At 46.0% G+C, this 18,343-nt stretch overlaps 1 protein-coding gene across 1 annotated transcript; it reads left to right on the top strand.

Moving 5' to 3' along the window:
- The first annotated feature begins 9,155 nt into the window (after nucleotides 1-9,155).
- On the top strand, nucleotides 9,156-11,021 carry LOC138301573 (follicle-stimulating hormone receptor-like). Its single transcript, XM_069242091.1, has 2 exons — nucleotides 9,156-9,161; nucleotides 10,248-11,021. Exons 1-2 carry the CDS (start codon nucleotides 9,156-9,158, stop codon nucleotides 11,019-11,021), a joined length of 780 nt encoding a protein of 259 aa, XP_069098192.1.
- The last annotated feature ends 7,322 nt before the right edge of the window (nucleotides 11,022-18,343 follow it).

The following is an 18,343-nucleotide window of genomic DNA, read 5'->3' as shown; positions in this document are numbered from 1 at the left end:
TGTGGCAGCCCAACAGTGAGCATTTCAGGCTCTGGCCTCAGCACTGATGGCAGCTATTGTCCCTGTATCCAGCCTCCCCCCTCTAACCTCCACTACCCAGAAGCAATTCCCTCTACCTCAGCCTCTCCCAAGCACACCATCAGACCAGCATGCACACACACCAACACACAAAAGTGGCTCAGGCAAACATAAGCACCACACATCCCACAGGCACTCACACAAGCACCATACCAATGTAGACACAATAATATCCACTGGCCCCACTGTGTCCACCTCCTCCACATCGTCCACCTCCCTCCCAGTCTCGTCTCCACTCACACGTGCATGCACTACATCCTCAGCCACTACCTCCATCACCAGCACATCCATCACCACACACCACTCACGTGCAATCACCAACCCCACTACCATGCACACATCCCCTGTGTCCTCCCCCAGTGTGTCTGTGTGCCCTCCTCCCAAAGTTCACAAATGCCGGCACACACCCACTCAACAGACATCCACCTCACAACAGCCTCCAGTCCATGCACCTTCACCCAAACTCAGCAGATGTACACCTCCTACAACCACGACCTCTTCCTCCACTCCCAAACCACCTCCATCTTCCCGTCCCAGTGTGTCTAAAAAACTTTTCCTAGCTAACTTTGACCTCTTCCCTTCACCTTCTCCCCCCCGTCCTTCCCCTAGGGCCAGGATCTCTAGATCCCAGTCCAGCACCTCAGCCACCAAATCCTCGTCTAGTGTGGTCCCTGCAAGTCTGGGAAAATCGAAGGGGGCACCCTTCAGGGCTGGCAGTGTGCCACCTAGTGCGGCCAAGGACTAACCTATTCCACCACCTTCCAAGGTAAAGAAGGGGCCAGCATGCCGAAGAAAAAAGCCGCACCAATCACCCAGAAAGGCCTCTTCCAGAACCAAAGAGGACAGTGCCAAGGTCCTAGCAGCGACTTCCAAGGTGGGGAAGGGACACAGAAGCAAAGGGAAGTCAGCTCAGGGCACGGAGCCTCCGGGTGAGGGACTGGTGTCACCCCTTTTGTAAAACAAGCCAGCAACCTGTACAGCGGTGGGCACCGCCAAAATGCCCGCCAGCTGCACAGCCACCTGCACGTCTTCTGAGGCTGCAGTAGACGGCCTAGTGTCTCCCTCCACAAGTGCAGACACCTGCACCACCGACAGCATCTCCGCCACAGACACCGCTGCAGCCAAGCCTCTGCCCCGCGACGTGCCCAGCCAGTGCCACTACAGCGGACACCAGCAGCATCCCCAGTAGGCAGGCGTCCGAGGCTGCAGGAGACGTCCTGTACCCTGCACATACTACATAAGCCACAACCACCAGCACTGGCACTACCAGCAGTTTGCAGCCTAAGTCGTCGCAAGGAGGAGTGTGGCTCTGCCTCCATGGAGTATCATGTTACCTGTTACCGGTAAATCTTGTGACTCAGACTCCCATGTGAGGGAATGGGAACTGCCACACTGCTGGTGCAGCACTACTGGGAACCATGCCCCCTCCAGAACCAGTGGAGAACAGCATCCACTACCCCAGTCCTAGGCAGGATGAAGCACTTTGGGCACCAGGCCCCCTCCAGAACCAGCGGAGAACAGCATCTACTCACCTAGTCCTTGGCAGGATGAAGCACTCTGGGCACCAGGCCCCCTCCAGAACCAATGGAGAACAGCTTCCACTAACACAGTCCTTGGCAGGATGAAGCACTCTGGGCACAAGGTCCCCTCCAGAATCAGTGGAGAACAGCATCCACTAACACAGTCCTTGGCAGGATGAAGCACTCCGGGCACCAGGCCCCCTCCAGACCAGTGGAGAACAGCATCCGCTGAAGAGACTGTGGCTTTGCACTCCCCAGGATAAAGCAGTGGGCAAACCACCCACTTGAGAGACTGTGGCTTTGCACTCCCCAGGATCAAGCAGTGGGCAAACCACCCACTTGAGAGACTGTGGCTTTGCACTCCCCAGGATCAAGCAGTGGGCAAACCACCCACTTGAGAGACTGTGGCTTTGCACTCCCCAGGACCAAGCAGTGGGCATGGAGCCCCCTCGAGGAGCAGTGGTGTCGTCCCATCATCTGGCTGAGGTGCCCCCCTCCCCTTCCTCCTGAGGTGCCTGTTTTTTTTCGACCTGTTGCCCCTGCAGTGTTCTCTCCGTTTTGAGGCAGGTGTCATGTGTGGGCTTCACCCATGCTTTTTGGAACCACTGGTCCACGAACATTTAATGGGACAGTGTACTGACTTGTGTACTTGCTGTAAATATTTGTATATACTGATGATTTGAAGTTATCTTGGGCTACCTGACTGTTCGATTATTACACTTGTTAAACTCATTTCATTTGATCCTTGCGTTCTTCCATAGGGTGAAGGGGTGTATCTGTGATGTTATTGGATGTGTGTGTGTGTCTGTTGTTGTAGGTATGGGGTGTTGCGTGTGAGTGTCACTCTCTATTTCCTCCCCCCCCCTGTGTTCTAGGTGCAGTACTCACCATCGCCGTCGCTGCCGTCTTTGATGTTCCTGGTAGATGAGGAGATAAAGCAACATGGGAAGGACCTGTAACTCGGGCTCCATGGCGTCCTGGTTCCTCGTTGAATGTCGAGAGATGAGTGGTTTCCGTTCCAAAGACTGTTTCCCCTGTGCTTTTGATGGCGTTGGTACCTCCCTGGAAAAGGTGGCAGATTGCCCTGTCATAATACAGTGGGCGGTACATTGTCTTCCGCCTGGCTGTTAGCGGTTATCGCCGCAGTGTTTGTTTCTAACGCTCTGGCGGTCGGAGTGTTAAAGTGGCTGTGTATGTTGGTGGTTTCCGCCATGGTCGTGATTTAATTTTTTTTCTCCAAATCTCTTCCTGAGTTGCTTATGACTTTTCGTAGTAAGGTCTTATTTGTCTTATTATAGCGTTCCACTAGACCATCCATCTGTGTGTGGTACACTGAGGTCCGAATTTGTTTTACCCCAAGGGTATGTAATGTTTCCGACATGAGTCTTGACATAAATGGAGTACCCTGATCGGTGAGAATTTCTTTGGGGAAACCTATGCGTGAAAACAATTTGATCATGGCCTGAGCTATGGTTTTAGTGTTCATACTGGCTATCGGATGGCCTCCGGATGACTGGTAGCATAGCCAATTAAAACCAACAAGTACTGGTGGTCCTTTACAGACAGAGTTAGGGGCCCGACCAATTCCATGCCTACCCGGGAAAAGGGGACTTCTATTATGGGTAATGGTTGTAGAGGGACAGTACGGTTGTGCGACGGGTTTATTAGTTGCCATTTTAGGCATACCTGACAATGTTTTCTAATATCCCCATAGACTCCCATGCGCCAAGTAGAGAACTTGTTCTTTATAGGTCTGGGACTCTACCAACTGGGGTTTCCTCCCTGGGTTGTTGGGACATTCCCTGTAAAAAAGGTTATTCATAACGTTAAACGCAGGACCTACCGAAGCCACATCCGAGGTTAATGCATTTTGCCATGCATTTTTCAACGTAGGATCCTCTCTTTGGGCCTGTTGAAAGCTTCCCGCTACAGACATTATGGCCTTTGGGTCGGCAGATTCAGTGACTTTATGGCCTTCACTATTTATCTGATAACCCTGTTTCTGTTCGCGTTTCTTTTTTTTACTGAGCTTCCTTCGGATACTACTTTCCTCAATGTTGGTGGAAACTAAAGAAACTTCCTTCCACCAGAAATTAGCCACGTGGTCCTGATTGGCATAATTCAGTAACTGAACAAAAGCGTCATAATCAGTTTACATGATCATGTCCTCACCGAGATTTATATCACCCCTACAGAGAGGCACTCTTCTTGTCCTCTCCAATTAATCAAGACCGCAGCGACGGGCTAGGTTTTTTGGTCTCCATGGACTCATGTTATTAGGACTTGAGCATTTGGGATACACTGGTCAGACTGTACATAGTCTTGTTTTACTACACTCTGGCTACACCCGGAGTCAATAGGCACGTTCCTTTCTTCTTTTTTGAGCCTCATTGTGGTAGTATATTTCACCTGGTTAGATCCCGACCACAAAACCCAACCCTTCATCATACCAATCTTCATTGGTTCTTCGGGATCTTTAATGGACAATGCCGGGCTATATGGCCCCATGCGGAGCAATGCAAACATTGTGGGCCTGCCATGACCCCTCTGGAAGCGGATGTGTGAGATATAGCAGCTCTATCAGTACTTGGGCTTGCTGTTGGTCTGGTATAGATGGGTTTGGAACCAAGAGCTTGTGGCATGGTGGTAGTGGATTTTGGATGATCCCCTCGGAATTCGGGAGCTCGATGGAAGGCACAAGCCAGATCAATTGCCGTACGGTTAGTGAGAACAGGGTGCTGTCTGACCTAGTTGCGAGTGGTGGAGGGGAGGGCATCAACGTATTCTTCTAAAATAACAGCTTTAAACATCTCATCTTTAGTGGTCTCCGAGGGGTGGAGCCACTTGCCTCCTGCATGATATACCTGATAATACAAGGTGCAGGGATTTTCATGTGGCATCCACTTGGTTTGTCGGAACCGTACTTGATATCTTTCCTGATCTAGTCCAATCCTCTCAAGGATTGCCTTTTTAATTTCGCTGTACGGGGTTACACCTCCAGGGCTCATGGCCTGATATGCTGCCTGTAGATGACCCGTAAGTAGAGGGGCTATATATTGTCCCCATTTGTCCGTTGGCCAATTGGCGGAACTTGTCACCCTCTCAAAATTAGTGAAAAAAGAATCAGGATCCTCATTGTCCTGGTACTTTTGAAGAACACTGCTTGGGACGTTGGGATGCACCTTGGTCTAGGCTATGGTTTCTGTCAACTTTCCCAGCTAATTTTTATGGACCAGTTGATTGTTTGCAATGATTGTGGCCTGGCTCTTCAGGGCAGTCTGCAGTGCTTCTCGTTCTTCCTTCGCTTCTTTTAGCTGCTCTTCCCAGGCTAACTGAAGATGGCATTGCCCTTCTGCCAACTGGGCTATCATGTAGGTGAGGGTGAGTTTTTATTCCACTGCGGGCCCCTGCTTTTGTGAAGTCTTCCGAAGAAGACTGCTCCCACTTGTGACACCACTGTAATAGGGGTTGCCCAATGATGACACTAAGCCCGTGGTCAGATAGTATGCACACAGTCTTTATTTCGGATTACAGGTAACTCTTTGCTTATATGCTATGTTGTTCAGCCACTCTTCCTCTGGTGTTTATTTCTTGTCTTTTTCTTTCTAGGTGGACTCCCAGAAGGCACATGTGGGAAGATAAATGGAGACAAACAACGGTAAGTGGCCTGGTGAGTGGGTTATTATTTCTTTTCCCTTTTCTTTCTTTTCTATTCTTTTTGTTCCTCTCTCTCTCCTCTTTTCTTCTCTTTTTTCTTTGCTATTCTCTCTCTTGCTAGGTATTTTTTTCTGTCTCTTTTTTTTCTTTCTTCCTGTTACTTTCTCTCTGTTTTTCCTTGTTTTCTTTCTTCCTGTTACTCTCCGTCTGTTTTTCTTTGCCTGAGCCTTCCTTTCCTTTTTCTTCCTTTCCCTTGTTGTAGGACCAGACTGGTTTTAGGTGAAGGTTTTAGCTCCCTTCCTTTTGTTTTAGGGGGGTGTCGCTCTAGTTCTATGCTATGCTTGACTAACAGGAGTTATCTCTCTCTTAATCTTGTAGCATCTCATTAAAAAAAATCATAAATGCCACTACTGGTGCCCGGTAATGAATCTTAATTGTGTACGAGAAAACAAAACATAAACGACATAAACAAACAACCAAGCTCTCCCAATGCCTCCACTGGTAATTTTTACTCTCCCTCCCCTTTTTCTCCCTCCTTCCCCTTTATCTTATTGTGTCCTGCCCCACACACCTGCTGAGGCCATGCTCTTCCCAGAGCGTGGCCGGGATTCTGGTGAACTGACTCCTGGTCCTCCACTGCGTCTTGAGGTGCTGCTGGGGTTTCCGATGTCCTACCCACTCTCCACTGCAACAACCGCCGCTGAGGCTTCCCATGCCTTCCTTTCCTCTCCGTTCTCAGGTCTTTCACTGCCTTCTCCCTCTCCGATGCCACTGTCTTCTCTCTCGCTGTCCTCGCTCCTTCTTTCCCTGCCTTCTGGTCCTCCTTCTCTGGTGACAGCGTGAGGGGCCTGTTTCTGCCCGCCATCACCCGGAAGTCCAACACAATTGGTTCCTGACCAGAGGACTTCCGGGTCGGGAACCTCCTCAATGCCGGTGCCCCAGGGGTATGGCAGATCCGGCAGTGTCGGCCTGTCACAGACAGATACTGGTGGCCACTGACTCTTGGCTGTGTCCTAGGTACTGCTAAACAGTCCTAGGGCCAGTGCTCTATGTAAAATGATTATGCAAAGAAGGGTAATTATAATTGACAGTATCAAGCTACCTATAAGTCCCTAGTATGTGTTAAGGAATGTAGGTTTAGGTAGTGCACCCATATTTGCACTGCTGAGGTGCCCAGTGTCATTTTAAAGGCAGGCCTGCCTTGCTGAATGCTTTTAAATTAAAATTAATTGTCTGGGGAGGGGATCTGCTTCAAAAGGTAGTGAAACAGGGTGCGGGGACAGGGTTCAAAAGAAAGAAGGACATTTGACCAGTTCAGGACCTCCCTCGTTTCCTGCAAACCCAGACAACCAGGTGCCACCTTAATCGGATTAGGAGAGGGCAAGAAAGGGTGTTTTAAGGAATTCTTGCCACACCAGTGGGTGGACTCAGCCAGAACTAACCTCCAAACTTGAATTTCTGCCATTTTGGATTTTTAAGGAATGTTGCTCCCTGGGCTTGATTTTTTCCACACATCCCAGGAAGTGGTCATCCAAGAGGATCATTGGCCTGCCTGTGATTTGACAGCTGGCCCCCCAGCTTTCTACACAAGAATCAAAGAAAAATATGGCAGAGCTGCACCCACACCTCAGATCCCTACCAGGAACAAGACAAGAAGAAGAAGGACTACCTTGATGGACCCTTGATCTTCACCTGGACACTGCAATCTGAAGGACTGCACCAGCTACACACTTGGGCTTCACCACAAAAAGGACTTTGCCTGGATTCAGAGTCCCCAGAATCAAAACTTGAAGAAACTGACCAGCTGACCACTGTCATTTGAGCAAGGTGCATTCTGGGAGTAGGAATCCTAACCCTCAGAGCTTCTGGAACTTCAGGGTGAGCTGTGGACTCCTAAAGGATTTTCAAAGACATTCTGGAAGAAAACACAGAAGTTTAGAGAAGATTAGAGAAAGTTTGTCCATAAAGGGACCGACCTGAATTCATGAGTCAAGCTGGCTTACCTCGACCACGACCTGACCTGACTTGCAGATTCGTCCTGCTGAAAAGATCCGGAGACGCATACTTCCAGGATTTCACCCTGGTATCCTACAAAAGCAATCCAATGAAATTGACTTGAAATCAGCTTGCTGCAGAGGGTTGACCGATGTCAGAGAAAATAAGCTCCCAAAAAGTGACGAAGTCCGAATGTAAAAAGTTGACCGAGGCTTCGTATCCAAGGAGTGCTCCATGGACATCGGATCTAATTTGAAGTTTGGCCTGGACAAAGATTTCCAACCTGAAAAATTTACTAAATTCAAAGGTAGAATTCTTCGCCAAGGTCTCCTGCGATGCGTATCCAAAGAGGGCTCCAGTGAAGTTCGATGCAATCCCTGACTTTGTACCGATGAGAAACGCGTCCTGAAAAAAAAGAGTACGTTTGGAGGTAAACATTTGACCCAGGCTGTAGCTGAACAGGGCCTCATAGCAGTCAATTTCAAATTTGGACTTTGCCTCGGTCAAGGTGTCACCAGATAGCTAAAGTGGCGCTTTCAGTGTCTAGGTACTAAGAAACATGTATTCTTTAAAAAATCACATCTCCGGTTCCCCGCATCCGATTTTATTTATTGTTATGTCAAATGAAAGATAAATTCAATTCCTATCTTTATAAATTGGTTTTGGATTTTTAAATAGCTTTCTGTGTTTTATTTTATTACTGTTTTTGTGATACTTGAATGCTTTATACACTTTGGGGGTCATTTTGACCCCGGCGGTCGGTGGTAATGTGGCGGTGGTACCGCCAACAGGCTGTCGGTACATACCACCACATTATGAAATTGTCGAGTTGGCTGAAGCTAACCTGCCAATATACCATTCTGACCATCATAGCAGTAGCAGCCACCGGGCTGGAGATAAGAATCTCCATCCCAGCGGCCTCTATTGTTCCGCCTCAGGCATTTTGACCCTGCCATGGTTTTGGTGGCATTGGTAACGCCATGAAAACCATGGCGGTAGGCCCTATCAGTGACAGGGAATTCCTTCCCTGTCACTGATAGGAGGCCCCTTCCCCCCAACAACTCCCAGATGCCCCCCACCCCTCCTCCATCCATGCTTCCCCCTTCCAATCCCCTACCCCCTACACACACATGCAGACATGCACCACACATATACACACCCACTCACACAGGCATACACACATTCATACACAAATGCATCTATTCATTCATGCACACATCTGCACCACATTCACACTGACATGCAGACATGCATTCACCTATCCATACTTACACGTATTCTCACACATGCATACACGCACAAAAAATAACACTACATATACATTTGCATTGATGCACACACTCACACATCATGCACACACCCACACACACACAACACCCCCCACGCCCCTCCCCCTGGCGGAAACCCAACTTACCCAGGGGGTCTTCCGACAGGGGACGGGACGGGCGCTGCTACCACCAGCAGAGCCTGCATGTAGAACACGATACGGAATACGGCTGGCGGCGGTCGACTGGCGTGGCGCTACTTGTGGTAGCAGAGCCACCTTAACGCCATCCGCCAGCATGGCCACAGCCGGATTTCCGCCCTTATTGTGGTTGAAATCCGGCTGTGGCCATTATATGGTGGATGGATGTTAGCCGCGGCGACGGTCTTTTGACGCAAAAGTCATAATGTAGGCCTTTATCTCCTAGGTTAACCCTTGTTGCTCAATGCAAACTACCAAGGGTTGAGCTGGGGTTAATTTATTGAGATCTAACTGGCCCTAGTGGAGGTTAGTGGCCTACTGCTAAGTGTTAGTACTTACCGGCCCTTACCAATAATCCACTTTCCAACAATCGGGCCAAGGCAGCAGACAGTGACCAATGAGAAAGCATCATTATCGAGGAGCCACTGGATGAACTTGCTATGAAGGTATCTATGGTTTGACTTAGTTACTTTTTTGGAGATTAAAAATCTCTCGTAGGATGAGCCATGAGGCTGTAGCCAATCAGAGTTCCAGTAGGCCAGATATCCCACTGTTGAGTGAGGTGCTGAAAAAGATTTGCTGCTATGGAAAAGAATGTAGGGGTAGGCGCTGTGAAGTCAGGCCTTCTGATGATTCTCCTTGGGTGGCTAGACAAGCAGGATGGTCCCGGACTCCTCTTGGTTCTCGGAGAAGTTTTTAGCCAAACAATATAGATGTCTCAAGTTTTGGATTTTGACTTCTGGGTGCCATCACCACAATGGTCCAGGATGGGAGGGGTATCCCTTGGGAAGGGGTTAAGACTCACTCTGGGTTCAGGTGTGGTTTCAAGATGCTGGGATCCTTTTCTGTTCTTCTGGCTATGAACAAAAGGCCATCAAACTAGCCAATAAAGTCACAATGGCAGTACTGGTTTCAGGTGAAAAAGCAGGTCTCAAACGGTAGGACAAGCCTCTGTGGGTTCAAGGCAGGTTGTAGGCAGGAAAGCACCTGTTCAATATGCAGCAAATCAGCCTTGTAGAGTAAACAGCAGGCTAAAGCAGCAGACAATCATCTGAGAGTCCTTCCGCAGGTCCAGAAAGTAAACTGAAAAGTTGGTCTGAAGGCCTGTTTTTAGGTCGAGCGTTAGCGTTCGGCCTGCTGTATACTAAAGTATGCCATAGAGTGAGTTCCAGCATTCTGATTTGTTAGTTGCAGTGTCCTTCAAAAATCCTTGCTTGCTAGTGGTCAGTTCTGCCTCTTTGTCCTGCATTTTTTCGCTTTGGGAGCAGCCGAAAGTACAGTGTAATTACGCTATGTCCTGTTTATCTCTTCTGTAAGGGACTTTTTTTTGGCATTTGCCTGTTTCGCCTCAACAGTGTGGGTGCTTGTTCAGATACTCCTCCCCACCAGCTCCCTCTGTAAATATAAATCAACAGCAGAGGGGGGCTTTTCCAGGGCCAGCTCACCCTTGCTCTCTTCCTTTTGTTATTTTCAGTCTGTGTGGCAATAAAAGTCCAGTCAGTAATTTACAACGCTATGAGCTCTAACTCGAGCAAACACAAGACTATTGCATTCCAAATGCTTGTTTCACAGTGTTTGCAAGCGAGCTCTCGGTCTACACGCTAACAGTCATCACTCTCGAAAGATGGCACACAATAACATATGCCATGCAGCTCGACCGCAATGTACGATTCCGCCATGCCACCGTTATTATGGTGACTGGGTGGGTTTTTGCCTTTACGGTGGCGATCCTTCCAATATTTGGTGTTAGCAGCCATATGAAAGTCAGCATCTGCCTCCCAATGGACATAGAAAGCAAACTCTTGCAATCTTACATTGTTTTTATTCTGGTGCTAAACGTCTGTGCGTTCTTTACTATATGTGCTTCCTACATTGGCATCTACCTAACGGTTAGAAACCCAAACGTCGTCTCGTCAAACAGTGACACAAAAGTTGCAAAGCAGATGGCAATATTAATCTTTACCAACTTCTTCTGCATGGCACCAATTTCCTTCTTAGGAATCTTGGCATCGCTGAACATCCCGCTCCTCACAATTTCCAAATCAAAGATCCTGCTGGTTTTATTCTACCCGATCAATTTGTGTGCCAACCCCTTTTTGTACGCTATTTTTGCCAAGACATTCCGCAGAGACTTTTTCATCTTAATGAGAAAGTTTGGCTGTTGCGAAGTTCAGGCTCAGAACTGTAGAACAGAGACTTCTTCCTCTCTTCATAACTCCTACATGAGAAACGAACATTATGTTCCCACTCCGGAAAATAGCGCAGCTTCGATTCACACGCTGGTGCATCTGAATAACTTGAACTAAAGGCCGCACTCATGTATATTATGCCAGAAGAGGGCTGACTGTGAACTAATTTCATCTGTGAATTTGTATGAATAAAAGAACACAATACGCAAAGAACACATATTGTAATTTTGGTATTAGCATGATGCCAACACTGACGTAATGCTTTGCAGTACTGCGTTAATCACGACAGGCAATTTAGATTCCTGCATGAAGAATAAACAACACAGCCGCTCCTCTCAGCGCCATTGCAGTTTGCCAGCCCAATTCGAGTGTTTGGCGGTAGCGAGAGAATGTTCTAGTCTTTTCTGGTACAACGCAGGGATCACAGTGGCACAAAATGATTTTATATTTATCAACGCGTAATCTTTAACGCCTCGCCAGGGGGTAGTAAGCGCTATATGAGTACAATTCAATTTCAATACATTGGGTCACAGCATCACTGATTTACATAAAAGGATGGCTGAAAAAAAGCTGATCCTTTTTTAATGTATTCTCTTCTGAAAGCAGGCATTCCAGATAAAGGGAATACAATTGTCAAGAAGGAAAATATAATGAAAGATCCAAATAATGCATTTGCATTTCACCGTGTATCATGACATATAATCTGACTACATCCTTGAGTTGGTAGAAAACTGGAAATTCGTTGTCTTCAAATGCAGAGAATTTCTGAACAAGTGTATTTACATTTATGATTATCTCCCAGTGTGTAAATGGAGGCAGCAATAAGGGTTTCTTGTCTTAAGAGAAACGTACGCCTACTCCTTTTTTTCTAAGCACATTTTTCCTGTACATATCTGCCTACAGTATCATGCCACGGGCTTTATTACTTGCACGAGATTAGACAGAAATGCATACCCATTCCTTTGTTTTGCTATTGAATATCTAAAATGTAAACTATTGGTGTGTTGATTATATTCGTTTTACGTGCTACCAATGGACATAAATAAAATAATTAAAACTCTCGAACCTGCTTTAATATTATTTTATAGCATAATATGCATTAGGTTTTATTGTTAGCTCATAGCGTTTGTACCATATCACTAAAGCTGCATTCACATTCACATCTTATTTCCTACGTGAATAACATGTGATGTACTTAAACTTTTATGTGCATCACATTTAGAATGTAAAATACTAGCTAGAAACGAGAGCAATCAATCAAAGTTCAGGATGATTGTTTTATTTATTTTTTAAATGTGTTAATTTCAAAGTAACCCAAATGGTGGCTTGAAGCTCGCTGAACAGACGCAAGAAGTGGCGGTTGGTTCGTGCAGAAAATGTAGGGTCCACAGTAATAGATAAACAAGCATTTTCAATGCAACTGGTCTTGCATTTGCTCGAGTTAGAGCTATTAGCTTTGTAAACTCCTAACCTGACTTTCGTTGCCACACGTGATCGCGCTGCGTTTATTTTTTCTTTTCATTTGTGTGGCAAGAAAAGTCCAGTTAGGAGTTTACAAAGCTAATAGCTCTAACTCAAGCAAATGCAAGACCAGTTGCAATGAAAATGCTTGTTTATACCTGATGCCTTCTTTGAAGTAAGGGACGTTTCTCAAGGTTCCTCTTTGAAGATCTTGGAATTTCCTGAGTCCCGTGCCCAGGTTCCAGGCTAGCTTCAGGGACAATGCAATGGTGACAAAGTCCTTTGCGTGAAGGCAGACCACTGCCTATTCAGTTGCAAGTAGGGCTGTGCCCAGCTCTGGCCTCATCCTGCCAGCAGAGGACTCATCTAATCACAGCTAATCCTTCTATTGTGTGACTGTCTGGGAGAAATTCACAATGTCTCTCTTCCTGAAATGCATATCTGTTCCCAATCAAATGTTAACACTTAGTAACTTTAATGAGGCAACCCACACAGTAGTGAAAAACAAATGTAGAAGTTTTTCACTTCTAGAACATGCACCTTCTCAAATGGCCTACCTAGTGCCTATCTTAGCAGTGTAAATGTAAATACTATATTTAAGTGCTCAGGTAAATAAAACCATTACACAAAAGATTCAATGTAACACTCATTTCACATTGAAAAATATTGCTACCCGGCAGACCTTCAGTTCCTAAAGTGCATGGTGCACTGCCTGTCCCAGTGCTAAGAGACCATTACTACCGTATAAGTCTAATTTAAAGTAAAAAGCACTGTCAGGCGGACACTCAAGTCCTAAAGTCTGCACGTGCCAAAGGATTTTAACTGCCATTTAGTTCTAAATTGTAAAGTCACAGAGCACCTCCGTTGTTATTTTTACCCCATGGCAGGGAGTAGGAGCCTGTGTCTTGCGCTCTTGGATGGTTGTGCCAGTCAGAGGATGCTCCATTTCCAAATATCTCACCATTTGGGCAATCAGTTTTTGATTATCTGAATTGAGATGGCTTAGGACCACATATCTGCATGTGTGAACTCCCAATTGTACCCATAATGGGTGTAGTAGCCTGTGGTGATCCCTCAAAGTGCTGTTGCATATGCAGAACATGTAAGACACAGTTTGGGAGATAGGCCGCAGAGCTGAACGGTCCCATCTTTTGTGGGCTGGCGCTGTGGGCTCTCACTTTACCTACTGGGAGGACCTCCATGCGATAAAGCAGGAAAATCCTCTTGATGCTCTACGTTAGGAATTCTCCTAGATACGGCTAAGGGACTAGGGTCTTATAGCTGTTTAAAATTAGCCAGGCCTGATGCCTTTTCTTGAGAGTTGTCTTATCTTCAATTTGCGACAGGTGTTTTATTACTTTTTGTTAATGATTTGAATAGCTTTTGGTTGAGTGCTGATGACCATAAACTTTCTATGTCTAGCTGCTTGATTGAGGTGTCAAGATATTTTCGGGATGAAGAGTGGGGCTTCATTGCTTTTTCCTCCCATATGTTATGGTTTATAGTGTTCCTGGCCTCGCTTCTCATTTTATGAAAAAAGTTAATATAGGCTGAGCACCTCACAAGAGTCTGTTTGGGAAGACCGAACTCCATCCTTATCTGTGCTGGTGAAGTGTAACATTGAAGTTTAAACATTTGCCTGTAAATGCTTGTTATGGTACCATCCAAAACCCTACAGTTTTTTCCAAAGAGGGCAACATTTCCAAAGGCTAGCATTGGGACCACCTTGGCTCTGGCTACTTCCAGCAGTATACTAAGTATATACTTGTTCAATGTGACCGAAAGCGTCTAAATCCCTAGGGGAAGGGCATCTCCTTTCTGTCTTATTTCTTTTAGAAAAGTAGCCTTGGCATTCGAACAGAAGACCCAGGTATTTATAACTATCAGTATCTTCAAACTTATTCCTGCTTAATCCCCAGGTTGCAACCTCTTTTAGGGATCTCTTAACCAGAGATCATTATTTTAGTCTTTTTGTGGTTCATATGCAGCCTGTTCACTAGGGAGTAATGTTCTGTTGAATTCAAAAGACCTCTCATGTGTACTCTAGTTCTACTGAGTAATACAATGTCATTAGGATATAGGAGGTTTGACAATTGCATCGTCCTCAACTGCAGTGCATGGGAATTGATGGAAGAAAGTGCAGTTGAGTAATTGGCCAAAGAAAGATTGCATAAGATTGGAGCCAAAACACAGCCCTGTTTTAGGCCTCTAGTTGTTGGAATTATCCTAGAGAGGTTTGATCCATTGCCCAGTTTGATCTTGACCCACGTTCTAGTATACAGGTTCTCAATGGCTTTCAGGAGTTGCAGTGGAATTTGCCAGTTGTTGAGTTTCTCCCAGAGACTACTTCAATTGATACTGTCAAACCACTGCTTCAAAGTCTATAAAACAGAGGTATAGAGGAAGGTTTGCAGCCACTGAAGAGTCAAGTATAAGGCCGTGATATTGGTTTCTGTACCTGTATTACTAGTGAACATGGTTTGGTTTAGGGAAATTATTGATTTTCGACCAGCTTAGTCAATAAGCTGATCAAGGAGGACCCTGGCAACATTTTCTGCTTCATTGTCAATAGGTGCTATTAGCCTGTAGTTTCTAGGGTCCAATTCGTCCCCACCTTGGTATGAGATGTTGAATCATTTCCAAGATACCGGATAGATTCACCAGCCAAGGCATGAGCGAAAAGGGGAGCCATGGCTTCTGGACACTTAGACAGGTCTGATTGTAGATGGCCTGAGGACCCCATTTGGAACAGGGTCCCCGTCTTTCTCCCTACATCTATTAGTCGTTGGATTTCTGCTGGGGTAACATCATATTCAATAATCACACCCCTTACTTTATGAGGGTCTGACTCGTTGGACTGGCTGACCTAACCTTAGACTCTGGGGGGAACGTGGTCTCTCTTCGCTTTTGTTTTGATGAAAGTGATCTTTCAAGAAAGACGTCCTATCAGCCTCCGAGATGTTTGATTCTAGTTTAAGGCCATTTGGATTATTTAGGGCACTTACTGTGTTCCAGAACTTACTAGTGTTTTTGTGTTTAGTGTTCCAGATGAGTTTGGGCCAGAATTCCTTAGTGTGTTGCCTCCTAATTCCCCATACAGGCTGCTTCAAGTTTTGTTTTGTTTATCTCAGGTTAGTGCGATAGCCTTCTTTTTCTGGAAACCGACAGACTAGTCAGAGTGCTTGGTTGATGTTCCTCTTTAGCTGCTTCAAACTACCCGAGGTGTGTAGCTTCTTTTTGCAAAGTAGGGTTGAAAGTACACTGCTTCTAGTAGGTTTGACATTCCTGGCTAATTGCTGGGTGTATGAGTAAATGAATACTTCCCATTTGTCTTTGGCTGACCCTTCTATTTGTAAGGAGCTTCCTGGGTCAGAGTACCTAGAGAGGTGGGTGTCCATTTAACTCTTTTTAGCTGGCACAGGTTTTGGAGCTCGAGTAAAGGTAAAGACCACTTCATGTGGTAGCTGATCGCTTTCAGTCCTTAGACTCGATTTCAAGGAAAGTACCATTTGCATGAGTCTTAAAGAGACCCAATTAAAGTCTATTAGTGAGTTGCCATTGGTAGTATGAAATGACAAGAAGGGTGAAGCATCTGCTCTGAACTGGCCATTTAAAGCTCTGAGGCCTGGGTGCTCTAGAGATCCCAGTAAAGATGTTCCTATTGAGCTTCTTCTTGCTGCTTTTATCAGCGATTGTTTGGGGATAAGCAACTGATGTTCCTGGGCTTCAATGACCTTGTTATTTTCAGACCGGCCAAGTAGGTTCATATTGAAATTTCCCATTACTATTAGAGGAAGGAGCAGGTATGACAGGCCATTTGAGTGATATGGTCCACAAGTAGTTTGGACATCGCCTCCTGGCTCTTCCATCTTGAATGCATGTAGATATTAACTAGGATTAACTCCTGCTCTTTCCTACTGTACAAAAAAGTCATGAGCACTGTAAGAAATTTGTTGGCATCTGATGAGAGGACCTTATAGCTGGCATTAAGGGCGCTTGACAGGTACACCCCGAGGCCCCCCTTCCCGCAGCTGAATTTGCCTTCTTTGATAGCGGGTAGGATCGCATGGGAGTAACCCAAGATTGAGATTGGTTCCAAGGCCAGGTCTCTTGTAGGGCAATAACCGAAAAGCTTTGGAGATAGTTTAGTGTTTCATAATCTTCCATCTTATCCTCTAGGCTGTGAACATTCTGAAAACAAAGCCTATGATTGGGATGATCTCGGGCCCCCTTCATCACCTGAGCCAGAGATTCAATTAGTTGCTTGCTCCTGGTTGGGAGTTTGAGCTACCCACCGCCAGTTGTCTCTCTCACTACTTTCCCTCTGTTTGAGTGTGTGATGTGTAGGCCAGATACTCCCCTTAGCATTGGAGCCTTTGCCCCCAGAGGGACCCTTTGCTCCTCATCGAACCGTATAAGGGGACGTAAGGTGCGTTGCATTATCATCCAGTGCAACTTTGCATGGCTCTAGGGGGTGTTGATATCCAGGATTTGGTGCCCCTTACAGAACAATTCCCCATTTCTTAAGATGTTTACTTTCCTTAAGGACTGCCTCAGGCCACCAGGTGACTTTGGTCATTTCATTGACCTTCCCTGGCTCGTGGTCTATGGAATCCACTGATTCGTAAATTTCTGAGGTGATCTTTGTTAGGGCTGGAATCTGCCCTAAAAGTTTTAGCATATTTCATCGATTAAGAATGTCCTCATTTCCAATCGATATTCTGGGTGGAAGAAAATTGCCCGGCATTGTCCCTCCCCAGGAGTGTACTTATTATGGCTCTCTTCTGGAATTTTCCTCCTCAACGAATGGAGAAGGCAGAAGGTAAAAATGATCTGCATAATTGTTGAGAGCGATTATATTAAGGTCAGATTTAGTCACCAGCCATACAAAATGGAAAGATTCCATATGGAGAGTGGCAGGGGAAGTCAGCCCCACAGCGTACTGTGGGGACAAATGTATGGGCTCATGGGCGTGTGGTACCCCTTTTTTGTGGGAGCTAGACAATTGTAATCCTCCAGGGCGATGATTAACTTGTATTTCTATAACTTCATGAAGACCACCAGCTGCCCTCAGCTGAGATGGGACTCTGGGTGAAGTTGTCCTGCCCCTTGACTTTGGGGGAAGTTGTTTTCTTTCTGGGCAAACATTCCTTACCTGATCAATGGTTCCCACAGGACTGCATTATCCCGCCTCTATTTCCTAGGGCCTATCTTAGCAGTGACGTATATGCAATATTTATTTATTTATGTAATTATTTATGCACTGATAGAGTGCACGGTCATCTAAAAGTTATCCTGGTGTTAGGATAATTGGGAAAATACAACTGCACTAGAAAAGACAACAATAGAGATTGGTGGGGAAAAAGCCAGGATTGCAGCACCTTCCTGAATTGAAGAACATTGGTTAACTACCTAAGAAAGGCAGAAAGCTAATTTCATAGCTGGACAGCTCTCACTGTGAAAGGCGCATCCCCCCATCTTGTCTTATCGAAATTGGCAATAAAGACAATATTGGCAGACAAGGAGCAAAAGCGTCTCCCCGGGGCATATTTTCAAAAAACATTTTGAAAGGAAATTGGGCCAAGACCCTGAGGTGCTTTAAAAGCAATGTATTAGGCTTCAAAGACTATTCTTTGTATGACCAGAAGCCAATAAAGCTCTGTCAGTGCATCTGATACTGATGATCTTCTGGGCCTGTCCTGCACCCACTGAGTCAGGCACACTCTGCCCATTAAAATAGCAATCAATAAAGATCACTGACAGCTGTCAGTGTCATGAGTCTGGACCTGGACCATCCAGGGTTCTCTGGGAGTAATAAGGCCAACAAAACTAAGTGAGCCAAAAAGTGGAGGGTATAAGCAAAAGGTTAGAGGGTGACATTGCAGAGTGGGCTAGGCCCAACACCAAGCATGAGTACATCCTAAATGATAATAGTCACTGTTCAGTGAGGGCAGGATTAACCTCCAAAAATATCCATC

This window comes from Pleurodeles waltl, chromosome 6, assembly GCF_031143425.1.
Source record: "Pleurodeles waltl isolate 20211129_DDA chromosome 6, aPleWal1.hap1.20221129, whole genome shotgun sequence".
Taxonomy (NCBI): Eukaryota; Metazoa; Chordata; class Amphibia; order Caudata; family Salamandridae; genus Pleurodeles; species Pleurodeles waltl.
Note: the sequence above shows the minus strand (reverse complement) of the source record. Positions and strands in the feature narration are given on the sequence as shown.